The sequence below is a fragment of the Chroicocephalus ridibundus genome, chromosome Z (genome assembly GCF_963924245.1).
Source record: "Chroicocephalus ridibundus chromosome Z, bChrRid1.1, whole genome shotgun sequence".
Lineage (NCBI taxonomy): Eukaryota > Metazoa > Chordata > Aves > Charadriiformes > Laridae > Chroicocephalus > Chroicocephalus ridibundus.
This window is the reverse complement of record NC_086316.1, coordinates 17,346,130-17,364,902: the sequence shown is the minus strand read 5'-3', so window position 1 is coordinate 17,364,902 and position 18,773 is coordinate 17,346,130. Positions and strand designations below refer to the sequence as shown.

General features: G+C 41.2%; 2 protein-coding genes across 2 annotated transcripts in view; both read right to left on the bottom strand.

Moving 5' to 3' along the window:
- The window catches only part of COMMD10 (COMM domain containing 10), a 116,673-nt gene extending 110,706 nt beyond the window's left edge, over positions 1–5,967 (bottom strand). Inside the window, exons 1-4 of the mRNA XM_063320420.1 lie at positions 5,865–5,967; positions 5,550–5,640; positions 3,219–3,329; positions 1,143–1,298 (exon numbers count right to left, since the gene is read on the bottom strand). Coding sequence (XP_063176490.1) covers positions 1,143–1,298; positions 3,219–3,329; positions 5,550–5,640; positions 5,865–5,896 — 390 coding nt within the window. The 5' untranslated portion in view covers positions 5,897–5,967. The remainder of the gene's footprint in view (positions 1–1,142; positions 1,299–3,218; positions 3,330–5,549; positions 5,641–5,864) is intronic.
- An 8,461-nt stretch (positions 5,968–14,428) lies between these two features.
- On the bottom strand, positions 14,429–16,811 carry ARL14EPL (ADP ribosylation factor like GTPase 14 effector protein like). Its single transcript, XM_063321313.1, has 3 exons — positions 16,704–16,811; positions 15,122–15,261; positions 14,429–14,756 (listed from the first exon to the last, which is right to left on the bottom strand). Exons 1-3 carry the CDS (start codon positions 16,809–16,811, stop codon positions 14,534–14,536), a joined length of 471 nt encoding a protein of 156 aa, XP_063177383.1. The 3' UTR covers positions 14,429–14,533.
- Positions 16,812–18,773: the final 1,962 nt, after the last annotated feature.

The window sequence follows — 18,773 nt, the reverse complement described above, 5'->3', positions numbered from 1 at the left end:
TGCTGGTATAAATTATGTTGTTCTATTTCTGTCAATGTATCATGTCTACCTTATATATAAAATTTATTTCCTATGTATATTTTACTAACCAAATTGTAAAGTAATGAACTGAATCCCATCTCAACATGATATATAGCAGTGATAAAAATAAATCAAGAATAATTGAGTCACTGTTCCACAAGTCTTTTGAACCATTTGATCCTGGCTGACACTGATGTGTTCTATATACATCTTCTGCAGTTGAAGGCTTATTACGACTCAACAGAAGGATGAGAGGAAATAGCCTCAAGTTGCACCAGAGGAGGAGTAGATTGGACATTAGGAAAAAATTCTTCAACAAAAGGATTGTCAAGCACTGGAACAGGGTGCCCAGGGAATTGCTTAAGTCACCATCCCTGGAGACATTTAACAGACGTGTAGACATGGTGCTGAGGGACACAGTTTAGTGGTGGACTTGGCAGCGTTAGGTTGATGGTTGGACTCAATGATCTTAAGGCTCTATTTACAACCTCAATGATTCAATGACACTATGGTGTTACTATACCTTCTTATAGATGTAGACATCTATGCCTAAAGATACAATGAGACTTCTACAGCACGTAACAAAGTTTTAATGGGTAGCAGGCACATATGAAGTAAGATTATCATGCCATCACAGAAAACTATCTCCAAATTGTAGTAATTATCTCACAAAATGCACCATCCAACCAGCCAACAAAATTAAAGATGCCAGGAGCTCAGATACACTTCACGTACAGAGAATCAACAGGCTGATGAGCTAAACCCATGAGTTGAACCACTACAAGTGTTTATGAGCACATTTTACCTTTGACCTATTGTAAAGCATGTTCACAGACATCTCCAAATGGTATGTAGGTTGCATTACTTTACATTGCTAACAGTGCACATACAGTCAAGGTTGAACAGTTACAGCAGCTCAGCTAACACGTAACATCTCTTTAAGACAATGGAACTCCACTGCCCCCATCACATTGATCTACTCCCTAATAATTACCCTTTTTATTTTCCTATACCTTGGCTTGTCACAATCTTTGTATCTTAGTTTAAATTCCTTACTTTAAAACATACCTACACAGCTGTATTCTCTCTTAGAAAAAAAAAAAAAAACCAACCCACATTACCTTCTGAGGTGTCAAAACCCTCTGCCTGAACTTTTCAATTGTATCTTGACCTGCAGCTGCCCATGCACTGGCAAATGCTTCAGCTTTTTCTTGATCCAGGTGAATGCTTTCCAGCTGCTGTTGCAAAGAAGCAGGCTTCAAATTATGATAGACTGCCTGTTAAAATGAAAAATAATCGCTGTTGTTGAGTACTGTTCTACCAGTTGTGCCAGCTATATTCTACCACAGACGACCACACAAGATTTTTACTTGCAACTCCACTGTGGGACTGCAAGCATCCTGTTCATCTTAACCCTCTGACTGAGAAGATAGTTACACTTTTCTATCTCAATTGTTATCTAAAAATGCAGTATTACAAATGTCTTCTCAAGATAGACAAACTATAAAAAAATGCCTATGTATATGTGTATGTTTCTATTGTACATAATACCAAAGCAGCTATCTCAGTGAAAAAAAATGGGTTTTGAAGTCAACTGTGACCATAAAGAAAGGACAACTTATCCAAATTCATACTGTTCAAGCAAGCCTGAACTACGAGACAGTAGTAAGTTAGATACTACCTCCCTATTGTCAGCAATTTTTGTGGTAAACACTCTATATAGTATGTTGGTCTCCACTTTAACACAGGATTCCATCAGCACTAAGGCAGGGAGGAAAAAAAAAAAAAAGGGAAAAAGAAACAACACATGCAAAGACCATGCAGCAGTCTTATTATCTATAATGTGTCCATAGACCAAAGTGCTACTAAAAAAGTTATGTGCTCTGACAGAACAAGAAGCTACTCCAAGAAGTGTAGCTATCACTGGGAATACAAGAGTCCTCATACAACACATACTCCATCTACAAGACTTCTTTGGGCGGATATTAGTATCCTTCCCTTTCTTTTCTTTTTAAAAAGCAAAAGTAGTAAGTCCTAGAGGAGACTGAACTGCTTTTTCTGTTCATCTTCAATAACTATCATATAAATGCCCAGAGAAGTGTTGGATGCCCTATCCCTGGAAGTGTTCAAGGCCAGGCTGGATGAGGCTTTGAGCAGCCTGGTCTAGTGGGAGGCATCCCTGCCCATGGCAGGGGGTTGGAACTAGATAATCTTTAAGGTCCCTGCTGACTCTAACTATTCTATGATTCTATGAAGCGAAGCAGTCTGATGAAATTAAGACCAGGCAATAAAACAGGTAAGTTTGCTGTTTGGCTGAGATGAAAATGCAAAATTCCAGTCTGGATGTGACCTCAGGTTTCATTTTGATTTTTCGGTGGATAGGAGCCATGGGGAGGATTGTTTGCTTGACTTCTTTCTAGTGCTGTGGAATGTGTTAACAAGGGCAAACAGTCACACATTGACATGTGTAAGAACGGACAAGATTCAAATCCCACAACAGACCATCAGTATGCATGCCCTCTGCACAGACTACACTTGGTATACTTGCATGAAATGGATGGGTAACATTGCAGCTGTGACAATTTCTAAGAAAGTCACCATATTTACCAGGTATTACATCGGCTTTGCAGCCTGAGTAGTGGCAGACTGTAGAATCAGAAAACCTTCTCTCTTTAGAACCAGAAAGCCTTCTCTCTTTACAAGGTATTTCGCTCTACACCATGCAGACACCTCTTAGTTCAGACAAGAGCTACATCAGATGTGCCTGTTCACCTAAGTACAGACCTCTGTGCATGAAAGTTTTCCATAACTGACACTTCATGTAACTTAAGCAATGCCCAATAATGCTATCTAGTATTTTCCTTACAGCAATTAAAAAATGCATGGCTGGCTCGCTTACAATGAATAAGAAGAAACACTGTATCTCGTAATTATTAACACTTCTCTTAGAGTCATGCAGAGCTTGCTTCCACCACCTATATTTGCATTAGCTGGAAACTCACTTCACAAATGCAATGAGTCCAATCCAAATCAGGAAGGCATGCAAACAAAAGCAGTAAAATCATGCCCCCAGAACATACACAGTATACTACAGACAGATGTCTTCACTAATTCCTCTGTAACTTGACTTTTATAACTTTGAAATCTACAATAGGATTAAAAAAATTATCAATTCGTAGTGATAAAAACCAAGGTACCTGTTCCAAAATGAATGATATAGTTTCGAGAACTAGATGAAGATCCTGCTTTTCCAACGAAAAAGCTATTTGAAGTTTTTCTTCCTCCTCTTCACTGAAGCTACTTTCAGCCTGAAGCACAAAAACAGTTAGTCCTGACATTCCATTCAGCAGCCAAGAGCATACTTGTCAAAACAAAAACTTTCTCATAATTTTTATAAACATAGTGGCTGTCCAGCTGTTTCTAAATAGAAAAAACAAAGTAAAGCTCTTTTACAACAGAAAAATACAATGCAATTTCTGTCACTGAAAATCAAAATTAAAAGCAACAGTATCACATGAGAAGTTACCAGGATTGTTTGAAATACATCACAAGAAAATGCCTTCTCTTTGCACCTGAGAGACACTAAAGAAACATTTTTCTTTCAAGTATCAGATCATCTCCAACAACCTTTTATAAATAAAAACAAGATAATTACGAAGTGCATTACTTCATTCCAACCATAAAGAAAACAGAAAGCAAAACTGAAGTAGAGTTAGTTACGTATGCTTCCTCCACTCTGGATACTCTTCTGAAAACCATCCACGATGTTACAAAGGAAATAAAGGCCTAATCTGTGCTTACTCTGAAACTCAGGTTTTGATCTACAGCCTACTGTATTATTGAAGACTACTGAGAACGTGCTGTACTTTTAAAATACAGCAGTTCTATTTATTATACTACAGCAAATTAAATAGTAATTTAAATGCAGATATTGCCTTCTTTTAAAACGTAATTACTGGCAAATCTATGCTGCAGACATAAAACCACCACATTTAGACCACTTAGTAATCCAAAACTGCAAGACAACACAAAAAAGGAATTCATCCATCAGAATAAACAAAATAAGGCAATTACAAACATTGCGATCATTGGAGGTTTTGTGTAATAAGAATATCAAAATAGAAACATTATTTGGATAATTAGGTTTTAGAAGGAAATGCAGAGCTCCAAGTATCTGCTTTGTTGAGGCAAGTAAGTTTATTTAAAGTTTCCAGCAAGTTAACGTGCTCTAGAGTCAGGTGCTTTGGAAAGGCCAACTGATGGATTAATGAGATTGATTCAGTGGGCTAAATTAAAAAGACCACTCCAGCTCAGGTAAACGCTGATTAAAACTGTGAAAAGCTACTAAACTGCTATTGAGTAGTAAAAAAAAAAAAAAAAAAAAAAAAAAAACAAACAAAAACAAACAAACAAAAACCTCAAAAAAAGGTTGGTGACACTTTCCAGTTACCAATGAGTCAATATCCATGAAAAACCCTCTGCAATAACTGCAGCATCCAAACTAGTAATTTTGGTAGGAAAAAAATAATCAGCAATTGAATTAAATAATCAAAACAATCATTATAGGCTCAGAATTAAGACATTTAGTACATTTCTATTTTCTATGTGTGCTGCTCCTAACCTGTAATATGTTAATGTTTAGTTTGTATTTATGTGTATAGAAAACAAATTCTGTATTTCTTTTCATATTTTTTCTAAACACAAAACAAGGGAATAAACATAATCTGACACTGAAAGAAAAAGAAACTCAACAAAATAATTTCTGTTTTAGCACTTATCTGACAGTTTACCCCTTGCAATATTTAGTGCCAACATTAGATTTAGTCTCCATTTAATTTTTTGGCACTGTATGATGAAACTGGTTACTGATTTTGTTTCTTTATTTTTTTTACTTATTCTGCAATTAAAAAAAAAAAACCACCTTCTGTTAAGACGACAGAAATATTCACTAGAAGTTATGGACTTTAACTTCAATTCCACAGATGGCTTTGGTTGATGGACATATAGAAATACAGGGGGAAAAAATAATACGCATTTAGCGTTTCGCTTGCGAGGGCAAAAGTGGAGTTTGTGCAAAAAGCCAAGGAACTCGCGTCTCCTTGGAGCATCCTCAGAGACATCGGCCCCTGGAGGGATGGAGGCAGGTCACAGCAAGCATCGCTGCTTCTCACGCCGTCCACCTTCTGCCGGCTTTTAGGTCATTCACCTGAAATAGCCTGAACAATTAGTGATGAGCAAAGCTGACATCAAAAATACTTTTTAAAAAAACAACTGGAAGTAACTGTCCCTTAGCAAAATGTGTCACATCCGTCCCAAAAAGATGACCCGGTGGCACCCGGGCAGCGGAGGGTCAGGGCTGCTCCCGTCCAGGCCCTGCTCCCGTCCCGTCCCGCCGCAGGCCAGGCCACGCCAGGCAGGGCGCGGGGCCGGTAGGTGGCCGTGCCCCGGTGCACCGCCACCGCCGGACGCTGCCCCGCCAAAGCACCCGCCCGGGCCTCGGTGGGCCCCCCTCGCCCCGCACCACCAACCTTCAGGTGCAGCTTCTGGAGAATGCGGGAAAGGAGCCGCGGGAACCGGCCCGCGTCCACGGTGTTCAGCAGCGACACGGCCCTGCGGATGCTGCGCGCAAGGGAGGGGGGGGAGCGATCAGGAGGAGACAGGCCTCGCCGCCCCCCCGCCACCGCGGCGAGGCCGAGGCCGAGGCCGAGGCCCAGGCCGAGGCCCAGGCCCAGGCCCAGGCCCAGGCCCTGCCCCTGCCCCTGCCCCTGCCCCTGCCCCTGCCCCTGCCCCTGCCCCTGCCCCTGCCCCTGAGCCCGACCCGCCGCGGCGGGAGCAGCCGGTACCTGTCACTCTCCGGGACGACGGGCGCCGCCATGACTGCCGCTGCGGCCCCGCCCGCCGACGGCAGCGTGGCGGGGCCAAGCGCCGCCGCTCCGCCCCGGCTGAGGGCAGGGCGGGCCGGGCCGGCGGCGGCCGTCGGGGCTGGGGGTAGCGGGGAGAGGAGAAATGGTGGCGGTTCCATCAGGCATTTGCATCGCTCCACAGCCTTCGGGGAGGTCGTAGTTGAAATCCTCGGGTTTAAGCGTTTTACAGACGGCCTGGCGTTGTCCCTAAACGAGGGTTGTTCACCCGGTGTGCGAGAGCCAGTCGACGGAGCGAGTCGAGGTGTTTGGTTTTATTTAATTCAGCAGAATCAGGTGCCAGGTATCTAATAGCAGCCAGCGCACCTTATGTTTCAAACCGCCCAGTGTTTATAACGGTAAAATAACAGCTGGTTGGTCAATAATGGTTCATTCACCACTCCTAATTATACATATATATATACGCTTATGTTTGAGACTCTTGGGGAGGTTGCTTGACTAGCCATGCTCATTCACAAAGCGATGTATTTTTTTGCATTGTAGTTACCCATTGTTGGCTTGGGATACACTCTTGGCTCGACTTTTGTCCAGAAGTTACATATTTTTTTGCTGTCTTACGCCTTAGCCAGCAACTGCAAGAGAACATGGAAGGCACATTCCGTGGTTTCACATCCTACTCAAGGTCAGGTACGTTCTTGGATGCCTCAACCATGTCCCAGCTGAAACTTCGTGATAAACTTTTAATGTTGTTCTTTATGCACCGTTGGTGCCTAGTGGTACAAGGTGCCGGGGGCTGTGCTTCCCCCTCCATCATGTATCGTGGTTGCTCATGTTTGAACCGTACTGTGGAGACGTGCATTGGTGAAACTCCCCTCCCGGGTTTGGCTGAAAGTGAAAAATGGGCTAAAAGACAACGGGACAAGCAAACAGAGGAACAGGCAGCATGACTGTGTAAACCTTGTTTTCCTGGGAAGCCAACTAAATATATTAAAAATCTGCGAAGGACTTCTGAATGTGCCTGTAAAGGCTTATATGATACGGCCCGAAGGGTTAGATGTATGGTAATAAATTATGGTAGGCTCAAGAGGCAGCTGGGAAAAAGCTGGAAAATTTTGAGGTACTGTAAAGAAATGTTTTATAAACATATATGCTGAAATCTCACCTCTGTTGAAGTGAGGGGAATTTATTCATTAACTTCAATAGGGCCTGGATTTCAGCCAGGCCATTTGAAAAGATAGTGTCTATTTAAGTAGACTTGGCCTTAACAACCAACTTCAGGAAAAAAGAGTGACAAACCTGGCTGTACTCCAACAGGAATTTGAAAGCAGAGGATTCCTGGCTGAGATTTTAACAACATTTGTGCTATACTCTTACCAGACGTTGGACCCACAGTTGCTGTTATGAAAGGCAGATACATTTTTTGAATCTATTGTTATGAGGTGAAATATAATTGCATTCAACTGTTTCATCTGTTTTTCTGTACTTTATAAAACATGAAAAGACAATATTCTTGGAAGAAATTTATTTAGCTGGAAAAGAAGAATGAGTGTTTCCCTCCATGCAAAAATAATATAACTTCTTGTTCTAGGAAATCTCCCCCGAGAGCAGAATTTTATAAAGTTTGTTCAGTCAAAATGAGCAAGGGCGACTGGAAGTCTAGACAATTGCTTACATATTTTTAAAAGTTCCAGCTGGTATAGGTATTGGATGCACCACTCAGGTTTGCTGCCAGTTCTCTGGTTTTGTAATCATATGGACCTATTTTAAAGTGTTTTCTTTCATGCTTTGCTGCATGAAATGAGTATTCAAAATGAACAGTCAAAATGGTGAAAATGAACCCTAAAAACTCAACTGGACAGGATCCTGAGCAACCTGCTCCAGCTGGACCTGCTTCACACAGGAGTTTTGACATGAGACCTCTGGAGGTTTCTTCCACTCTGTATTATTCTGTGATCAATGCAAGAAAGACAAGAAAGAGAGCACTTGAAGGGAAATAATGAGGCTAGCCTGACAAGGTTCTGTCAAGTGCAAAATTAAATATTTTTTTCCTAATATCTTTTCTGTTCCTAAAAAGGAATTATAAAAAATTGTGACTTCTCATACATCCGTTCATTTATTTTTGTTTTGTATTTGCCTCCATGATCCATTTTTCCGATGGGAATAACAGCTTTTTCACTGAACTAATGATATTACACAACTTAATGTATTTTATCAGTTGTCTTAACTACCCATCTAGTTAAGACATATTTTGAGTCAAGTTGTTATCCATATTTTGACTCAAAATATTCCACTTAGACATGGAAATGGATGTTGTCTGGGTTTTTGGATTGACCTGCTCCCATCCTATGACAAAATCTTAGGCATCAGTGACTGGGACTTGGGAGCATTTAGCTGCTAATGAAAGTTAGGAAACTTACTGCCTTGTAACAGTCTTGAAAACATCAGTCTCCCCTACTTTGCATTTCCAGAAATGGAACTATACGTTCTGTTCTTTCACAGAACATGTGATTTGGTTATGGTTTGTTTTACAGACTTCTCTCATCACCCAGCCCTTCAGTTAGAATTCATTTAAGCTCTGCTTTTTAAAATACTTCTGTGGTTGTCAGGTGAAACTGATTATATAGACCATGAAAAGGATGTAAAGTTAGGAATTATGGAATACTTTCTATGCAAGGTTAGTTAAACACTGTAATAAATTGCATGAGAAAGTTGAAGAATCTCTTTCATTAGAGGTTTTAAAGCACAGAGAAACAAATACTGTCATGAAAAATGGGTAGTAAATGTATAGAAAGCGAGTAAAGCTGATCTGGCATTGAGGACTACAGGTTCTTAGGATCCTACCAGGACCTGTTTTCTTTTGTTTCCTTTTTTTTTTTTTGGCTCCTTTTGATCCATTTTTTATTCTGTAGCCTCTTACTTCCACTTGCATTCTGTCTACACTTAAGCCTTTTTTTTTCTGCCATCTTCATCTCTGTTATTTGTCGTTACTTCTGAAGGTACACACAAAGAACCAGGTTGAACTCCTTCAAGACCTGATTGTACAATATCCCTGACAGTATTTATTGACTAAATAACTGTCCTACAACTCCATGAGAATAAACCAGTAATGTTTCACATCAGCTTTCACTTGCAACTTGCAAGTGACTTAAGCAATTGAAGTTACCAAACTAAATTTGTGTAGCAGGGATTGTATTGTGCCTCTTACCTAGTGTTAAATAGCTCAACTTTTGAAATCTTGTTAAAAAATAATTCTTTTTTGTAAAGCATGTTCTAAGCATTTCAGTTAAATTACATCTATCTGTTGGTGTCTGTGACTGTTGTCATTACAAAACAATCTGCCATTCTTTCTGTGTCATTTGTTGCGTTCCACTGTATAAGTAATCTCATTAAAATCACCAAGGCTACTTGGATTCTGTTCAGAAAGTGTAAGGGCAGGGGACTCTTAGTTTATTGGTTCTGTATGCTGGTTTATTGTTCGCTATTTTTGTGCTTATATGTGAACATTTACTGTTATGTCTAGTCATGTGTAGGGAGTCAGATTATTTGGGTGACGCAGTGCTTCACAATGGAGATCAGACCGGCATAGCCTACTCCTGTAATCGAAGGCATCTGTGAGTGTACAGGACATTCAGCTGTGGACCATAAGCCTTAATTTATTCCATTATAACACAAACAGATGTGATCCGGCAAGGGAGCAGCATTCATACATTTGCACCTGAGTGGAGGTGGAAGGAGGTCAGTACTTTGCAGGGCCAGGCCAATGGAGAAAAGGTGCATTGCCCACTGCAGATGGTAGGGACAACAGGTAATCTTTCTATGGTTCATGCCAAGATTACAAATTTGTGTTAAAGAAATGCAAGTATCGTGTTCTAAGTAATGTCTGAAGTTGCAGTTAGCTCAGACTTGATGTATCTGTTTTCCAAACAGAAAGGCATCAAATTAAATAGTCCATTGAAACATGCGTAATTAGTTTTAAAATATTTTTAGATCATGAACAATAACTCAATAGAGCTGCAGCAACTGTAATGCTTTTGGTGCAAATATTTATCTAAAGCAAATTTAAATATTTATCTAGAAGATATCAGTCTGTATTTTTTTAGTCAAGCTCTTCTGGTTTTCCCACTGAAGTGAATCAAATCTGTATTCTACTCTGATGTGGGTGTATATAGAGAAAGTTCAGTTGTGCTCTTATAGGAGGTGTTAAAAGGATCGTGAAAATTGTCTGGAAAAGAGTCCAAAGTGTATTCTTTTTTCAAATGACTTTCTATTGTTTTTAGGAATCACAAAGGCTCGCAAATATTAACTGTGCAGTCCTCACCTTGACAAATGCTGGCACATAGTAGTCTAAGTTCAATAGCAGTATGGACTTACTTTTCTCTAAATGATGCGATGGGATTGAATGGCACCTCACCATATGCACAAGTTCATTTTAAACCAGGAGGAAGTTTAGTGGTCTCAGATTGTGACTGAAATACGTAGACTTTCTGGAACTGCAGATCTGACTTCTCCCAGGACTGACTGTCATTCATCATTTTCACGGTACCACAGGAGTGGTGGCCTTGCTACAGCCGACTGCTCTGTTAGCCTTGTGCCCCCATACAGCTTTGGTCTGCTGCCTTACTCGAAACTCCCATCTCTTAACTCATCTGATAAAGCATCATGTGTCCTTTGTGTTTAGCACACCTTTGCATCTTGAAAGTCAATATTTAATGGCCTTCATTTTCATGGTGAGCCACACGATAATAATTTTATTAATATTTCCTTTAAATTGGCCGTTGTTTTCGGAGCAGCTCTAAGTATCCAATACAATATGCAAGGACAGCTGTTGGGGTTTTTTTTCTTCAGATCTGTGACAACTTCTCATATCAAGAAGTACAGACAAATTGTTAAATAACGAGTGTCTCCAGTGGCTAGCTTTCTGGCTTTAAGTTCAAGGGAGCGCAATGGAGGCAAACAACAAGAGGCTGTGCATAGCTCCTACTTTCTTTTCTGAGTTTTCCAGTTTGTCAATGGCACAAGATGGACAGTGGAGTCCTTGGAATCGAGAGGATCCCCATAAGACTGTGCCCAAACACGTGGGTGGTTAGTAGGGAAAGAATCATCTTTACCTACACAAAAATCATACGGGAGCACATTACCCATTTCTGTGAGATTTACTTCCTTGTAGTAATAACATCTAAGAAAGCAGAGGGTGAATATCTCCTTCCAGGTAGATATGGATTGTAAGCAAGGGAAATACAGTGTAAAACGAAATTAATTCCAAGGGAAATACGGTGTAAAACGGACTTAATTCAAATTAAACAAACTGAATCAATTTTTAGGCAAGAGAATGAGATGGTATCTTAGCTAGGCTAGCTTTAATATAGGTACCCGTGCTTTCATCTTCCCTTAAGAGACAGTGGGATCACTGGTAGCCATGAGCAAAGCAGCCATGTGGACAAGGAAAAGACAGGCAAAGTAAACTGGCAGTGTCACAACCTGTTTAACTGTTTAACCTGCATAATCCAGGGCAAGGGAGAGAGAGAAGGACCAACAGACCTTAATGGAACAGTTAATTGATCTGCTTCCCCTTATTTTAAAAATTAGCTTTCTAAAGCAAACATTCCATAGGGAAAAAACATATTCTGTTGAGACTTACATCTTATAAGGTAAAAAGATGATCTAGAGTCATCTGGAGAGTGGCCAATTTCATAAGAGACTAAGAAAAATTCTCTGCCTTTTCTGGTAAGAGATTTTATTTAAAACCACGATGTCATGCAGTGTGGCATTGGGTAAGTGGCTAACAAAAACTATCAGATATGGGCATTCTATTAGTTATTTTTATATACATGAACCAACCACTAACTTTCATAATCAGTATAAACGTATGTACGACACTGGTCTTTTCCTTTCTTATTCCCCTCTCCTCCTTCCCATGTATGACTGCCCTGATAGGGATTATAGTTGTGCACTGTCAGCTGCTCATTCAGAATTGGGGGAAAAGTTAGCAGGATCATTGCAATGATGAAGAGTCATTCCCAAACCACAGCAGAACTGCCTCTCCAACATCCTCTCATTTCATTATCCCTATCTTGGCTCTCACTTCTGTTTCTTCAGGTTTTGTGGTGTATTTTCAAGATTGCACTAACTGTGTTTGTGATGGACTTAGACTTTGCATTTAGCAATGATTGTGACAGAGGTACGGTCCATGTTAAAAACCACAAAGTAACACCAATGAATTCAATAGGATTCTGAAGATTTACATGAATCTGGTTTTAATCATGTTACTTGAAAAAATTAACATGTAGCCTTACCACATGAATCCACTTGAGAAACTATATGGGGTTTTGCCTTTAAGTGGAAGTGAAGCTAATTCAAACCTGTCTATTTCAGAGCTTGAGGTTATTTCAAAGAAAGGCTGCCATCTTCCTGTCCATGTAAATCAGCTTTATCTTCTTGAAGAGCTGCTTATTCAGTCAAGTCCAGAATGAGTCTGTGGCGCACCTGGAACAAGAAACCAATCCCTGACAATGTTGGCAGGATTTCCACTTACCTTAAGAAATACAGCTCAGAGATAATGTGGGCTGTTTGGACTCCTGGCACAAGCCAAAGGATACTTTGGGACTAGTGAGGTATATGAGAGAACAGCACCAGATCCAACTGCCAGAGCGTGTTTTAACCACCATAGCAAATATTTCTATGAAGTTTTTTTGGTACTGGCTGGTTTTGTGCTACAAGCTTAAGTATTGGGGTGTCATTAGTTGAGAGGAGCAACAAATCTTTCAGAGATATCAAGTCAGAAGGAGATTGCTGTGTTCAAGCATTCTTGACATCTGTTCCAGGAAGTTTCTTCTACTGGGAGATATCTCTGCTGTGGAGCAGGAGGTCTCTGTCCACAGAGAATGGCCTCTTGTAGGGGAGAGAAGTGGTGCCACATTCAAAATCAGGAGAGTCTCATCAAAAACAACAAGCACTGAGCCCAGGGAATAATTCCACCACTAGCAGCTTGCTCCTGGAGATTGCCTGCGGCAATCTGCAGCCTTTTCCCCCCTTCAAGATCCGGGGGACCTCAAAAGGGTGTGAGTGTCCATCATGATGTGCAAACCTCATGAAGTTCAACTAGGCCAAGTGCAAGGTCCTGCACCTGGGTCATGGCAATCCCAAGCACAAGTACAGGCTGGGTTGAGAATAGATTGAAAGCAGCCCCGAGGAGAAGGACTTGGGGTGTTGGTGGATGAGAAGCTCAGCGTGAGCTGGCAATGGGCACTTGCAGCCCAGAAAGCCAACCGCATCTTGGGCTACATCAGAAGAAGTGTGGCCAGCAGATCAAGGGAGGTGATTCTGCCCCTCTATTCCACTCTGGTGAGACCCCCACCTGGAGTACCGCATCCAGCTCTGGAGCCCTCAGCACAGGAAGGACATAGACCTGTTCAAATGGGTCCAGAGGAGGACCATGAAGATGATGAGAGAGCTGGAGCACCTATGGTACGAGGACAGGCTGAGAGAGTTGGGTTTGTTCAGCCTGGAGAAGGGGAGGCTCTGGGGAAACATTATAATGGCTTTCCGGTACCTAAAGGGTGCCTACAGGAGGGATGGGGAGGGACTCTTTATCAGGGAGTGTAGTGGTGGGACGAGGGATAATGGTTTTAAACAGAAAGAGGGTAGATTTAGATTGGAAACCAGGAAGAAATTCTTTACTGTGAGGGTGGTGAGACACTGGCCCAAGTTGCCCAGAGAAGCTGTGGATGCCCCATCCCTGGAAGTGTTCAAGGCCAGGCTGGATGGGGCTTTGAGCAGCCTGGTCTAGTGGGAGGTGTCCCTGCCCATGGTAGTGGGGCTGGAACTAGATAATCTTTAAGGTCCCTACTGACTCTAACAATTCTATGATTCTATGAATGAGAACCCCTACCTCATAATAAGACTGGGTGTAAGTTATGATATTTGAAATCGGTGATGTCTTGCATGGAAAGGAAACACCTGAAACTGAAGAGACTTTTCTGTCCAGAGGCAAAAATGTCCATTCTGTTTACCTGTAGCTATATAATTAATGACCGATCCAGTTTGAGTGTGCCATATGCTGTTAAAAAAAAAAAAAAAAAAATTGCTGACTGAACAAATGTATTGGTTTCAGTCTTGTAGCCTGGGCAGCAAGAAAGAATTGCAGAGTCGTTTCCACTCTCCTCTGCTTTATATACAGAGGAAAGTGGTGACCTAGTTTCAAAGAACAGCGTTATCTCAAATGACTCCTGCCTCACCTGTACAAGACATGAATGCATCAGAAGGAAAAAACACTTGTATAAGCATTCACAAAAGAAAGAGCTGTGTCACACATCTGAGTAAATGAAGCAGAGAAATCAGCAAGAAAATAAACTCCTTACAAGTAACGTGGTTCAGCTTCCCAGGGTAAGAAAATTGTCTTCCCACAGCAGTCCAGACCCCTTCAGTTTTAGAAAGTCAGGATTTAGAGAGGACTGACTAGATGCCGCAGTAAAGCTTGCAAGGATGAGGAAGAATGAAATACGTACTTAATGGGGAAGGTTAAAGTCTGCTAGGTAGGCAGCGATAAAGAAGCACAAGCACCACTGCCAGGCACTTCACTAGAGACAATTCATAAAGCCAAGATCTCCTTTAATAAAATGTGAAGGTTGAAGAACTTTGCTGTCAGAAGAAAATCAGTCAGGGACAGAAAATGGCAACGTGCTTATCACATTGCCAGCTTCAGTCTCAATTGTATCATAAACCCATTTCCTATTGCAGCGACATTCCGGTCCACACTTGTTTGAATTGCATTTGGGGCAAGGATAGAAGCAACCCAGGCAGTTCTTTTCCAGGCAATCACACAAATCGACGTTATTACAAAGCAGCCTGCCGTGTTTGTCATACTTCTTTGTAATTCTGCAAAAGAGAAGAAAAAGTGATTCTCAGAGGATGCTTCAACGTGTTTGAAAACTAAACCAAATGTGGAAAACTTCTGTCCAGGAACAAATATTTCCTCTTTAACAACCTCACAGCATAATGAAAGACCAGCATGATATCCTAATTGCAACAGCCACTGTTGTTAAAAACGAAAGTGTGCCGAAGAAGTAAATCAAAATTCTCTTCAGTCACACAGAAAAAGTTTGTTTTCCCATCACAGCTTTCATATGTAGTAAGAAATTTATCTGCAAAATATTAATGCTTTTATTAATTTCATTAATATTCAGTAAATAGCATACCAGCCATTTTTAAAGTAAAATATGTAATAAATTAGTAAATCTTACTTGGGCTTATTAAAAATATCTTCTTTCATCTGTAACATGCACGCTTTCTTCTTCTGTTCTCTAGCTTCAGGATTGAACTCAGCTACCTGAGGTCCTGGATTTTGAAAGACTAAGGATTTTAATTGTTTCTCAAGTTGTTGCTATAAATAAACAATAGAAAGTTTCCAATTAGTACAATTGGAACAAATATTTATTGGCTGCCAAGTGTCCTCACTGGCTTTCAAATGACATTAAAATTAATATTCTTGGTAACTTAAAACAACATGGGTACGACCTAAATTAAGATCACATTGTTTAACATGTTTGCTTGTCTAACTGTTAATTGAGTATTTCTTTGACCGATTGTGCATCATGACAGGAGAGGGAACAACCATGACTCTGAAGACATGACTCTTGTACAGTGGCATGGAGTTTGAAAGTTGTCTTGTGGAAGGCAGAACCATGCATTTTTTTCTTCAACTTTATCCATAATGTAAAAACAAGTACTGTGATTATAAGCATCTCAACTGGGTTCGCCCTTATCTTCACCGTTCCCTCAGATGCCTAGGATCTACCTTTGTCCAAACAATCTGTGGGCAAGAGAAGTGTCTGGTGGAGCAACTACTGCAGGAAGGAAGCATTTGCACAAGTGAGAAGTATAAAAATAGCACAGACAAAAATAAATAAGCTAAACTGAGCAGTTTTTGAGAAATAGGAGGGAGCATTTTCTTGCCCATTTTATGGAATTCATGTTTGCAATTAGCTAAAACTGCTGAGTAGTTTTGCAGGTTAAAACATCAGCTCTGTGTATTGCTATTCCCCATAGCCTGTGTATGCTGACAGTCATGTCTAAAGTCAGTGCAAACAAACAGGGTCATTCTGTCAAACAATTTATCTTTGGACAGTGATCGTGGACATTGAACATACTCCTTCATTATGCAAAGGCACAGATGTATGTGCAAATTTATCTCTTCACCTCTTAGGTAAATGGATCTAACTGCAACCCCTCAGCTTCACTGGAGGGTGCCGTTGCTTTCAGAGTCCACGGTGTTTTTTCACGAACAAGTGAGTGCCTTCATTGCTTCTCATGGGGGAAGCAGTGACAGTTCTGTGATTCAGTCCAACCTGCTGATACAGTGATTTAGAAATATCCATGCAATTGAGTGCACTTATTTACAGGGTGGTTAATGCTGTGCCTCTTCAGTTGCATCCTCCTGAAAACCTGTAGGGCAATTTCATGCGCCTACATCATTCAGACAGTTCTGCTTTTGAGTCCGGGGTAGATTTTCTGTGCAGAAAGTATGCTTCAGCATCACCATTTGCCACGATCATAACTTATGCAATTTCAACTTGGAAACAAATAATAAGCTATAGGGGTAATCCTCCCTCTAAGAGTACTCTCCTATTTCCCTACTTACTTTTTCATTTGAGCTCAGAAGTGCTTTTGGCCCTCTAAATCACTGCACTGCAAATTTCACTCATTTCACTGTTGTTATTACTGATATTTCCCTATTGACTCCAGCCTTTTATTTCTGTAACTGTGGAAGAAATTTAAGGCAATGGTAAGTGTGTTGATAACAAAATGGTACTGGAGAAGTCATACCAATTGTTTTTGTGTTATTGAGCAGTTGTTAGGAGAGAAATTTCCTTCTGCAGATGTTACCTGGGCAGAAATGCTTTTCTTGCAGTTTTCTTCTGCGTGATCACTCATTTGGCCACCTGTATGAAATATATGCGTGTTAGACGTGTACAGAAGCGCGAGATCCACAGACTTTTTACGTGGAGGTTTCAAGGTGAGCAGGTGATAACCAACAGTAGATGCAGAACAAAATGTGTCTGAGTATTAGCCTCAATTTTAATACGGTATTAAAATAATATAACTAACATCAAAGCTATTGTTCATTAAGCAAACCTCGGAAAATCTCTAGTGTTTAAATAACACAGAAATTTAAAGAAGTGCTGTCACCGCTGTATCTGTTACTGGCACCGCTTCAGCGCATTGGCACGTTATTAATGTGAGGGCGAGAAGTGGTATTCTCACAGAACACGGGAGATCAACTGGCGATGTGCAGTGGGAATGAGAAGAGCGCTCAGGAGCAGTCATTTCGCTTACCAGCAGGTGACACTGTTGTCCTGGATGCGGTTCTTGCAAGGCTCTAAAAAAGATGGGCCGCGGGGACAACGTGGGGGAAACAGGAGGGGCCTGGGCATATCCTCTGATATTTTTCACAGACACACAAAGCGTGTGTCAGGGCTGTGTCCACAGCAACTACACTATTCCCTGCAGATTCACAGTTTTCTTCTTGAAGACTTCAACCAATGGGCTAAAAGTAAACTTCTTGGCTTTCAAATCTCAGTCCTCAGCTTTGCGAAAGATTTTGTGTATAAATAGAACACGTAGCTTTTAGGTTTAACATAAAAAAAAAAAGTGCATCGCTCATTCTGCTAACAAAGCACTCAGGGAGGACTGTGCGTTCTGTGAGTCTGTCCTACAAATGCCGTCCATCACCTCTCCCCCGTCACAGAAATGGTGGTGGCAACTGTTCAGGATGGATGTTAGCTACTTCTTTGTACCCATCTTGTGAAGATACTTAGTTAAAATTTTCTATGTAATATATGCATTTCCAGTGCCTCAGACTTTAATCCCAAATACCACCAGAAATATTTAATTTTTTTTGGAGTTCCTCCACCGCTTCCCCAGGTGCTGCCCAGTCTCTCCCATTGACTCTGTAAGGTAGTGCAGTGGTCTCTGCCAGGTTACCCTGCACTTTAGGATTGTCGCCCGAACCCTGTTGCACAGAAGATCTTCATTTCACCGCTGCCAAAGGGCCAGCACCTCTCTGAGAGGAGCAGGATTGGACTCCAGGCCTTTAGTTCCCTCTGTTGCAACCCCTCCCTGCAGGGCCACAGTCAAAGTGGGTATAGCAACGGGAAGGAAGGGACCTTGTAATGGGAGAGGATGCTTTTTTGAAAGGTGAAAAGAACAGCCTTCAGCCTGTTTTGGAGGGGATTCCCCTTTCTCCTCTTCAGTGACCTGAAGAATGGCTGAGATTATGACACTGTTCATAATGGGATACTCTACAGCAACATTTTAGTCCTGGGACTTGAGCATCTTTTTAGGATTGGAAAAGGAAAGCTATTACCAGGCAATTACTATTTGCTGTACAGGAGAGCCTGCCTCTCTACTGGAAATTTGCTAGGGACCCACAAATAAAACAAGAATGAAGGCCACTGCTCCAGAGAAAGTGAGTATTGCTCTTCATTTGCACTCAAGTTGGGGCCCTGATAAGGATTTGCTTCCTCCATCTTCTCTTGTGTCCAACCATGCATCCAGCATTGTTAAAGCACTTCATGAGTATGCATAACCATCATCCATGCCTGTTTTATTACAGTGTGCAGAGTTCAGGATCAGAACAGCCATCAGCAGCTACCAGCATAAGCATGCAGAATTCCACGTGTCCTCTAATGTTGTAAATATTTGACTCCCTTGGAAACCAGGTCCTAGCAGCTATTTGGAGCCAGACACCCAAAATCAGAAGCCACTTTTTAAATACCAAACGAAAAGGAAAAACTATCTTGTTTCAAACACGTTTCAAATGCCCTTGCACCTCAGTGAAAATATCCTGCACAGAAAATGTAGTATATTTCTCTCTCCATATATATTTTGAAGTTA

Coding starts and splice junctions, on each gene's coding strand:
- ARL14EPL (XM_063321313.1), bottom strand. CDS start 16,811: ATGAGTGATCACGCAGAAGAAAACTGCAAGAAAAGCATTTCTGCCCAG. Junction 15,262..16,703: donor CAATAACACAAAAACAATTG/GTATGACTTCTC, acceptor GTTTATTTATAG/CAACAACTTGAGAAACAATT. Junction 14,757..15,121: donor GATATTTTTAATAAGCCCAA/GTAAGATTTACT, acceptor TCTCTTTTGCAG/AATTACAAAGAAGTATGACA.